The following is a 10,358-nucleotide window of genomic DNA, read 5'->3' as shown; positions in this document are numbered from 1 at the left end:
ACATGGGTGCTGGGAACAGAACTCCAGGAGCTGGAAACTGTGCTCAGATCCTGTGCAATACATGCTTTTAACTGCTGAGTCACCTGTCCTGCCCCAGTTTGTTTGAAACAGTGTCTCACTCTCTGGCCCCAAACTCATGTCAGTCATCCTGCTGAGGCCTCCCGAGTCTGAGATTACATGTGTAAGACACTATACCTGGCTCGGTTGTTTTAAATTATTATTTAATTTATTTACTCAGTTCAATTCTACTCTTGCTGATTCCTCATTTAGTGCCTACCCATTTAGTTGATCTTCCTGGTTTGTTCTAGTGTAAATTCTTGGAGTGAAGCAGCTGGTTACAAACCAACACTTATATATAAATGGAACTTCTGTGTGTGGTGTTGGAAACTGAACTAGGGCAAGCAATGTAAAGTTGCTATATACCCCAACCTTATCAGAGAAAACTGGAGATAAGGGCTCAGCTGGTAAAGAGGAAAACAGGAGCTTGACGATCCGAGCTCAGCTTCCAGAAGCCACGTTAAGAAGTTGATGTGGTGCCACGCACCTGTGCTCTGAGCTTTCGTGCTGCAGTGGGAGGTGGACATAGAACTGCCGGGAGGACAATGGAGCAGCAGCAGGAACACGGCACGAGGCAGAGGGTAAGAACTAACTCCTCACATGGAACCCTTGACTCCTCACGTGTACCCTTTGACCTCCACTGGGGCCATCACCACACATGCACGCACGTGCACAGTTAAGGGTGGGCAGTGAGGTAGCTTAGTTGACAGAGGCACTTGCCACCATGCTCTGAGTTCAATTCCTGGGAGCCACGTGGTGGAAGGTGAGCGATGACTCCCCTAAGTTTAAGAAAATGTATAACAAACAGAAAGTTAAAGATCTTTAAGGCTAGCACTGTGGCTACACTTATGATCTTAGAACTCACATCCCAAGGCAGGAGGATTGTTAGGTGTTTAAGGCTAGCCTGGGCTACAGAAAGAGATTGTTTCAGAAAACAAAAACAAAAACACAAAATTAAACTACTTAACGAAGTCTATATACCAAAATTCTAGATTCACATGAGAGATTCTAGTCCTGAATCGCACTACTCATTGTTGCTTACATCTCCAGTATCTCGCAGAGTTCATAGTTCGAGTGCTTGTTCCTCAGCTGGTGGCCTTGTTTTGGGAGGCTATAGGACCTTTAGGAGATGGGGCTCACTGGAAGAAGTAGGCCATTGGGGACAGGACTTTGACTGTTAACCAGGTTCCTGTCCAGGCATGAATTTCTGATTCGATGTGAAGAGTAGGGTGTGCTCCTACCACCATGAACCGAGCCTCTCTGTTCTGTTCTCCTTTCTATGAAGGAGTGAAATCCTCCAAAACCATGAGACAATTTGTTCCTCCTCAGCTGATCCTTGTGAGGTACCATGGTCCTAGCAATGCAAATGTAAGTATTATATTACCTATTTAATAAATTACATTCATGTTCTCTTTTAATAAAAATAATATTCACCAATAATGTTACATGCAAGGTCAGTACTTTATTTTTTGATGGTCTTAAAACATCACATTAAGATAGGCTGAAGAGTAAAGTTTAAAATAGTTTTATAAGGACAAGTTATAACACATATAATGATTAGTCACTGTGAAATTTTAATCTTAGAGCGTATGATGCACCCACTGGCAATAGCACCCAGGTTTTCCAAAAAGCCAGTCATCATTTTTCTGTTGTCTGCATAGATTTCTTCTCATTGGCTATCTTCTGCTTTTGTTGCATGATCTCTGAATCCCTGAAATAAAGAAAAGGTATCAAGTTTTCACAAGAAAACTGACTCAATGCTCTTGTTGTTTCCTATCTATAACCCTCTTGGTACATTCACAGAAGACATACACACCCATGCTTTTCCATTTTTATGGATGTAGACAAACAGAAAAGCAAAGACTGGAAAAGCATTCAAGTCAGACCTTTGAATCATGCTATTGTTATGACAGCCCTGGGAAAATAATCTCAAAGTTCTTTCATTTGGTGAAACGAGAGTCTCACTGTGTAGCCCTGGCTGCCCTTGCACTCACCATGCAGACCATGCTGGCATTCAACTCAGAGGAATCCACCTGCCATTGCCTCTGTGCATGTAGGAAGTTTCCTACACACCTAGGACTACAATATCAATGTTACAAGGCTTGTAGCCAGGGATGGTCTTTAAGCTGACACACAGCCCAGAAGACTTGGAGCTCTTGATCCTCTTGCCTCCATTTCCTGAGTGCTGGAATTATAACTATCCAGTTTTTAAAAGCCTCAAATCAAATAGTCAATGCTTAAAATATGTGGTATTTGAAGAAATTTTTTAACCCTTTTGTCTCCCTGGTTGAATCTTCATGTGTCATGTAAGTATGAACTACCACCAGAGCTAGATGATCCATGAGTTAGTGGGACCCATACTTACACATATACTTTTAAATGTTTTTTTAATATTTAGTGGTTGCTGAATGAGGTGGTGCAGTCCCATAACCCAGGCTCTCGGGAGGGAGAAACAGGAGGGTCAGAAGTTTCAGGTCTGACTCTATACACAGGAAGTTCCAGGCTAACCTGGGACAGATGAATGCTTATACATACATCCTCTTCTTTAAAAAAAAAAAAAAACAAACCCTCAAAACAGAAAACATAGTATTTAATGACACTAGACATCAAATCCAGGGACTCATCCACAGGTGTATGACTCCATATTTTTACATACACTATATAGGTACGCATTCAGCATCCTCAGGCGAGTGTGGTGGTTCACCCAGTGGTTCCAATACAGGGGAGGCTAAGATCACTACCAATTCTAGGTAGTAACTATTTTCAACTGTTCAAAATAGTGTTACTTCATGTCCAAAAAGTCTTTATTGTTTTTATCATCTTTATGTGTCTATTTCTTTCCAAAATTTCAACTTCCAACCCTATTATTTGGAGTTTTCCATGTCTTTGTCTCCCTCTGCTGTTCCGTTCAGGACACTGCAGTAGTTTCTGGTTCTTTTATTCATATGAGGGGCGTACTGTAGAAAAACAAACAAACAAACAAACAAACCAAAAAACAGCGGCTTTTGTGTTTCCAAGCTGGGTGTTTTCCTTTGTCTCCTACGAGTGACCTTTTTTCTATTGGAAAACTTGCATGAGTCCAGCTCCAAGCCCCTGTGTGGCTGGCTCAGGGCATGGGCCTGAACTGCAACCAGCAGCCTATGTACCAATTCTAGGCCTCAGCCACTGCAGTGTAGGTGACTGGAGGAGTGGGGCTTGGCTGCTCAGGGTCCTACCTAGATAGGTGGGGTCAAGGCAGGTGCTGCATTTAGAACTGTGTCTGACTCATTTCAGGATCACTGAGCTAACAGAAACTGAAGGCAAGCTCCTTGCTGTATTAGTAAAGTCACTGGGGCTGTGGAGGTGTCTTAGTTATTAAAGTTCCTGCTGTGCAAGCACCAGGCTCTCAGTTTAGAACCTCCACAAAATTCACATAAAAAGCAGGGCACGGTGGTCTGCATCTAACCTCAGTGCTGGAAGGGCGGGGCTTAGACAGGTAGATCAGTCTGCCAATCTAGCCAGAGGGATGAGCTTCTTATTTAGTGAGAGATGCTGTCAAAAATACAAGGTGGAGAGTGATGGGGGAAAAGACACTTGCTACCAACCTCTGGCCTCTACATTCCCTCACACACACGTGTGTACACTTATAATTACTTGAAGCACGCATTCATGCATGCATGCACACACACACACACACACACACACACACGCACACGCACACACATACATATAAACACAATGACTATCATAAAGGAAAGGAAAGCCGGGCGTGGTGGCACACGCCTTTAATCCCAGCACTTGGGAGGCAGAGGCAGGCGGATTTCTAAGTTCGAGGCCAGCCTGGTCTACAGAGTGAGTTCCAGGACAGTCTGGGCTATACAGAGAAACCCTGCCTGGAAATAAATAAATAAATAAATAAATAAAGGAAAAGAAAGTGATACTTAAGGTGTGGAGGTTTCTGTGACTACCAAGGCGAGCAAAGTTAACAACTGTGTGAGATAAAAAGGCCAGTGTCAGTTCAAACTTTGAGAATTTACAACTGGGTAAATCTAGGCATATTTAAGTCAGCACCATCTGGAAAAAAGTTTCCTGGTGATAATTAACTCAGTCCCATGTACACAACAAAGCTTAAGAGCTGTCTACATTAAAACTCTTAGCAGCCGGGCGGTGGTGGCGCACACCTTTAATCCCAGCACTTGGGAGGCAGAGGCAGGCAGATTTCTGAGTTCGAGGCCAGCCTGGTCTACAAAATGAGTTCCAGGACAGCCAGGGCTACACAGAGAAACCCTGTCTCAAAAAAACAAAAAAACAAACCCTTTTAGGAAAGTACAAATGGCATTTTCCATAAAGATAGGTTATATAGATTAACCACTGAAACTGGCTCAAGGTGAACCAGCTCATGAAAAGGGTCTAGAGGATAAAGCTACAATGTTACTGAGACAAACAAGCTCAAGATAAGTGGGGGCGGGGGAGCCACTGTGTCCGGGCCACACATACAGCACAAAGGTCAGCAGTCCATTCACAGCCTCTGAGTGGAAAATGATTTATACATCTCTTCCTTCGACGAGACACCCTGTGTTTAACATTCCCGTTTCCCCAGTGCTTATCTGTGAGCACAAGGACCTGCATACCTCCTACATTAAGGACTTGATCTCATTGATTAAGAGGACTCCACTGTGGTCTAACATACACGGAGAGTTACGATTTATTTCGTGTGCTTTGTAGGGGAGGAGAGAAAGAGCAGGGCCAAGTTCGGAGCCTTATATATGTTAGGCAAAGGCTCGACCAGATGGCAAGTTTCACTTCCAGCCCTAGCACGCGCCCATAAGCACAGAAGGTCTCACTAAATCGGTTGTCCTTAAACTTGAACTTGATATGAACTGAGGATGACCTTGGACTTCTGATCTCTCTGCAGTTAACGTATTCTTCTCTTCAATGACAAGTCTCATCTGAAAACAATTGAGTGCTGGCTTTAGTAGTCATCAGAGTCCAAGGTGATGCCCACGTAAAGGACTGAGACCAGTGCTAAGCTACATTGAAGCATCCCTAAGCTCCAAGTTCTGTATGAACAATGGAATCTCACGTTAGAACATGTGTGATTCAGTGATAGGGTTAAAAGGTCCTAGGTTAAATTCCCAGAACGTGAAGTATATTGTAAACTTGAGGATAACTCGAACCTTTTCCAGCACAGGGGAGTAAAGACAAGAGCCCAGGCGTGTGAGGTACATGACACTAAGACACATCTCCAGCCTGCTTGGCCTCATGGGGCTTGTAAAGAGGGTGAGATGCATATGCCCAGCCTCCCAGGTTTCTTATTCTATGTCATGATAGAACTTATAACTTGGAACTACATTTCTGTTGTGTATGCGTGGTCCTGGGGATTGAACTGGCAGCTCCAGTGTGCAAAGCATGTAATGTAACCCTGAACTCTGCCTCCAAGCTCTCTGTTCCCCTTTGGAACATGATAATCTGCAACCGCATTTAAGAGTTTTAAGATTTTGCTTGGGCCAAGAAAACACACAGATACACAGTCTCAGTCTCTTTCTTTCTCTTTCTCTCTCTCTTCATCTCTCTCTCCTCTCTCTCTCTCTCTCTCTCTCTCTCTCTCTCTCTCTCACACACACACACACACAGGCAAAATGAATTTAAAAAAAAAAGTTAAAGCATGCCAGGCGCTGGTGGCACACACACCTTTAAGATCCCAGCACTTGGGAGGCAGAGGCAGAGGCAGAGGCAGGTGGATTTCTGAGTTCAAGGCCAGTCTGGTCTACAGAGTGAGTTCCAGGGCTATACAGAGAAACCCTGTCTCGAAAAAAAAAAACCAAAAAAAAAAAAAAAAAAGTCAAAGCGATTATCTTTCTTTGAGACAGTATCTTGTCACGTAGTGCAGGCTGGCCTCAAACTCCTGATTCTCTTGCATCTGCCCCGAGTCCTAGGATGACAACTTATTAGCATTGCCCAGGGCATTAAAGTGTGTCTGTGGCAGTTACTTGCCATAGGAAATGATCTGAAGTGCTACAGATGTTAGGCAAGTGTTCTCTATTGCTGAGCTACGTCCCTACTTTTTAAAGACAAGGTCTTGTCTGTAGGTCTCTTTAGCCTGTGCTGGCCTGAGTAGCATAACATCTTCTAAGAATCTGGTGTCCAAACACTTTCTCCATCCCCAATGGACTCCTGAAGCCCATAATTGATTTTTGACACTCATCTCTTTCATTAAGAGGCTTGGGCCAAGCTGTCAGTTTTGGAAACATTGTATCCCATTCATGCAACAGTGTTTACATATAGAGGATGTTTGTTACTTTCTACAATAAAGTTCTCACAGTTTGTAGTTGCTGTAAGAGTGTTTCTGCAGACATGATAGTTTCAGGGCGTGGCATTCTTCAGCCATAGGATAGGACAATAACTACAATGCATGGTTTCAGTGTTCTTACACAGACACACAGTGTTAACCCTGAACTGTAGGCAAGGCTCAGTTCCAGGAAGGGTTTAAACACGTTCTTCACTCATTCTGAAAATACCGCAGTCAAACGGCCACTGACTTAAACATTCTATTAGCACTACTCACCTCTGCTTTCTCTGAGAGGCAGTCAAGCTGTCCTCTTTTCTTTTCCCTTTGCTAATTTCCTGGGTCTTTTTCATGTTTTTCTGTCGGGCAATTTCTCTTTGATTTCCACCTACAATGATAAACAGGCATGCTTTTTTCCCACCCTCAACAATATGAATACTTAATAGTAAAGAGTCCTTCGTTATAGGAGCCTTAAAGTTTTATTTTTATCAGCAAGAAAGCAGAGTATCTTTAGTTATTCCCAGATTGACCAGGGGGTAGCTTAGGAAGAAACACTCGAGAAGTTAAGTATATTACCACAACAGCATAGGTGTCAAGTAACGCCGCCTTTGCGCCCAGCACTCGGGAGGCAGAAGCAGGCAAGATCTCTGAATTTGAGATTTGAGGTCAGTCTGGTTTACAGACTGAGTTCCAGGACAGCCAGGGGTATACAACAAAACCCTTCTCGAAAACCAAAACAAAAATTAAATTATATATATCTCCATCTCCATCCCAGTGGTTGTGTACACAGGCCTCACTCAAAAATAAGTTCTGGCTTTGATAGGTGTGTGAAGATCCAGTTTGGCTGTTAAAGCCAGCAGAGGCTGAGCTCAAGGAAAGGTACCTTCGAGGACAAAAGAGCTGGAGGGCACCCTGGGCTTCCAGACCTCAGGCGCCCGCTACGTCTCAGCGGACTGGTCCCGCTGGGCAGCCGCCCACGCTCCCGGTGGGCGCGGTCCTCACGCACACCCGCACCTAGGAGGCGGGCACCTGTCCCACCTGGAGCCCGCGTCCCGCCCGCCACAAGCACGAGGTGGCGTTTGCGTCTCTTCCTCCTCCCAGCCAGCTCCCGCTCCTCCCCCGGCCGCTCGGCGCCGTCCCTCCCCGAGCCTCCGCGTCTTTCCAACCGCCCGCAGACTCACGGGCCATGCTGTCCACCGGCCGGAGACTGGAAGACAGCGACCTGGAGAAGCAAACGGCGGCTTTGCACGCTCAGCCGTTGCCGCCGGGCGCTGAAGAAGGCTGAGCCCCACAAGGGCCCTCGATGTGGCGACGCCTCGCTCGGCCAGCCAGCCGCCCCGCCCACCGACCCACAACAGCCGCGGCGTGGCCGGTGAGCCACTGCGCGTGCGCGGTCCCCACGCCCCACCGCCCCGCGCGTCCCTTGTCAGCGAGGCGTCCGCGCGCGCACTCGCCTCCTTACTTAGCAGCCTTACCCTGAAGGTGGGCTTTACGTTCCTCATCTGGCAGAAAAGACCTAACAAGGACAGAAGGGTGGATTTCGCGCGGGCTCCAAGCCTGCTCATTGCACCTTTCTTCCGGTGCCCTCCGGATGGACAGAACTTTAGCTCTAAGCTCAGGCTCTGTGGTTGAACGGGAGCCAAAGTCGCCCAGAATAACTTTATAATCTACATAAGAGCTGAAACAAGTCAGAATGCTTGCATAGGGCTGAGGGGTGTGGCTCATGGGGGTAGGGGATGCTTGCCTATCTTGAGGGACACCCTGAGTCCCACCCCCTCCCTGGGTTGCATTTCTTGAGCTGAGACTTACTTTCTTGCCTGTCCACTATTACAAACTGAGATAGTCTGGACACCGAATTTGCCTGGGTATTTTTAAGAGTTTTATTGTGGAATATTTTTAAAACATACAAAAGTATAGATGATGCTACGGTGTACTCCAACTGTCCGTGTTAACGTGACCTAGTTTAGAGAAAAAGCATCAAGAGACGGAATGTCTGGACTGAAAGTGCAGTCCTAATGGAAACGGATGTATAAAAGTTGGGGTCATAGACAGATGCACTTAGCACTTAAAACGGGCAGAACGCATAGAAACAAACACTTATCTATGACTAATTGGCTATTCTGGGTCTTTTGTTGTTCCATATCAAATAGAGAATTTTCTTCCTACTTATGTGAAGAATGTGATGAGGATGTTGATTGTGATTTCATTGAATCTGTAAGTTGTTTTGGTAGAAAGGTCTTTTTTTCAAAATATTAATTCTACCAAGGTATACACTTGGGAGGTCTTCAAATTCGAGTATGTTTCTTAAACTCTTTCTTCACACATTTAAAGTTTTCATTGTAGAGGGTTTTTTTTAAAACTCTTTTGTTATGTATATTCTAAATATTTTATTTTATTTGAGAGACTGGGAAGAGGAGCGTGCCATGATCTCTTTCTCAGCATGCTTGTTACTCATATGTATTAAGACTGGTAAACTTTGTAAGTCAATTATGTATCATAACACTTTGCTGAAATTACTGAAAATTTCTATATTTTTTCTAGTCAAATTTTGGGAACATTGGGTATAAGATAATATAATCTTCAATTGAAAATAAAAAAATATATGTATAAAATCTATTTTATATGTATAGGTGTTTTGACTGAATGTATATCTGAAATTATGTTTTCTGAGTTCTCAAGTTACAAGGATGTACACCATGCACACAGAGTACATTGAGAGTTTCTGCCAGAGGACCAGGAGTGTGCCTTTCATTTCAGAGGAAGAGGCAGATAGGTCTTGGTGAATTCCTAGTCTACACACCAAGCAGAGTTCCAGGACAGCCAAGGCTGCTTAATGAGATCTTGACTCTGTCTTCAGAGATCCTGAAGGACATGGCAAACGCTGGAGAAAACTAGACTATTGTTTGCTTGGGTTTTTTTTTTTTTTAGTGTGTGTGTGTGTGTGTGTGTGTGTGTTGGCTCCCCTGGAGCTGGACTGAGAGGCATTTGTGAACTAGCTGCCATGGTCACTGGGATGCAAATTCTGGTCCTCATGATGGAATGCAAGTGCTTAACTGCTGAACCATGTCACCAGCCTCCAAATTGTAGAATTTTAAAATTACTGGTGACACTAACAACTTACTTCACAAACTTGTGTAACACCTGTCTTGTGATGTATTTAAGTAAAAGTAAAAGTTACTTTGTTGCAAGAGCTGGAGAGATGACTCAGCAGTAAGGAGCAATTGTTATTCAGCACCTACAGAGTGGCTCACAACCATCTATAACATCAGTACAGGGGAATCTGATGCTGTCTTCTCATCGTCCTAAGGCCCCCACTGCCAGGCACGTGCATGGTGCACATGCATGCATGTAAACTTACTCATACATATAAAAATAAATACATCTATAAAACACAATAAAATGTTCATAAAATAAATTTTTTGCTTTATGCCTTTACGAGTAGGGAATTAAATCTTAATCATTTTGATTTCCTTATCTACAAAGTTGTGACATCTTGGATTTTTAGGTAGAACACAGGATTATGAAAAGGCCTTGCATAAGAGCTTGCTGTAGAAAGCTGTATGTCCCAGCAGTGACTACAAGATTCTTTGAGGTATCTTTAGCATGGTATTATTTCTCAAATACTTATTTATTAATGAAGTCTTGATCTGTAACTTTAGCTGGCTTGGAACTAGCTATTTAGAACAGGCTGTTTTCAAACTCATGTAGTTCCCCTGTCTCAGCCTTGGCCTCTGGAGTGATGAAATTACAAGCATGTGCTATTATTACTCCTGGCATTTTGAGATGTCGTGAGCATCTACATCTATTTGATGCTCAGTACTAAACTGCACTCCCACCTTCTTCAGGTTTCCTGTGTTTGTTCTCTCTCTCTCTCTCTCTCTCTCTCTCTCTCTCTCTCTCTCTCTCTCTTCTGAAAAGGTTTCATGTAGCAGAGGCTGGTTTGCAATCTGATACCTATTTTCCTTGTCAAGTTGCCCTACTGCCAGTACCGCAGGACTCTTCCATCACCCTTGAAATCTCATCATATTTAATATAT

General features: G+C 44.0%; 1 protein-coding gene across 1 annotated transcript; it reads right to left on the bottom strand.

Annotated features, from left to right (window-relative positions):
• Positions 1–1,499: 1,499 nt before the first annotated feature.
• On the bottom strand, positions 1,500–7,714 carry Serf1 (small EDRK-rich factor 1). The gene is made up of 3 exons (NM_011353.2): positions 7,504–7,714; positions 6,602–6,710; positions 1,500–1,768 (listed from the first exon to the last, which is right to left on the bottom strand). The coding sequence occupies exons 1-3, from the start codon at positions 7,508–7,510 to the stop codon at positions 1,696–1,698; spliced, it is 189 nt and encodes a 62-aa protein (NP_035483.1). The 5' UTR covers positions 7,511–7,714; the 3' UTR covers positions 1,500–1,695.
• Between the last annotated feature and the right edge of the window lie 2,644 nt (positions 7,715–10,358).

Source organism: Mus musculus, chromosome 13, assembly GCF_000001635.26.
Source record: "Mus musculus strain C57BL/6J chromosome 13, GRCm38.p6 C57BL/6J".
NCBI classification, from domain to species: Eukaryota; Metazoa; Chordata; class Mammalia; order Rodentia; family Muridae; genus Mus; species Mus musculus.
Note: the sequence above shows the minus strand (reverse complement) of the source record. Positions and strands in the feature narration are given on the sequence as shown.

What these genes read in the sequence shown, in the direction of transcription:
- Serf1 (NM_011353.2), bottom strand. An exon ending in GCCTCTCAGAGAAAGCAGAG is followed by an intron (nt 1,769 to 6,601) that starts GTGAGTAGTGCT and finishes TCTTTATTTCAG; the next exon opens with GGATTCAGAGATCATGCAAC.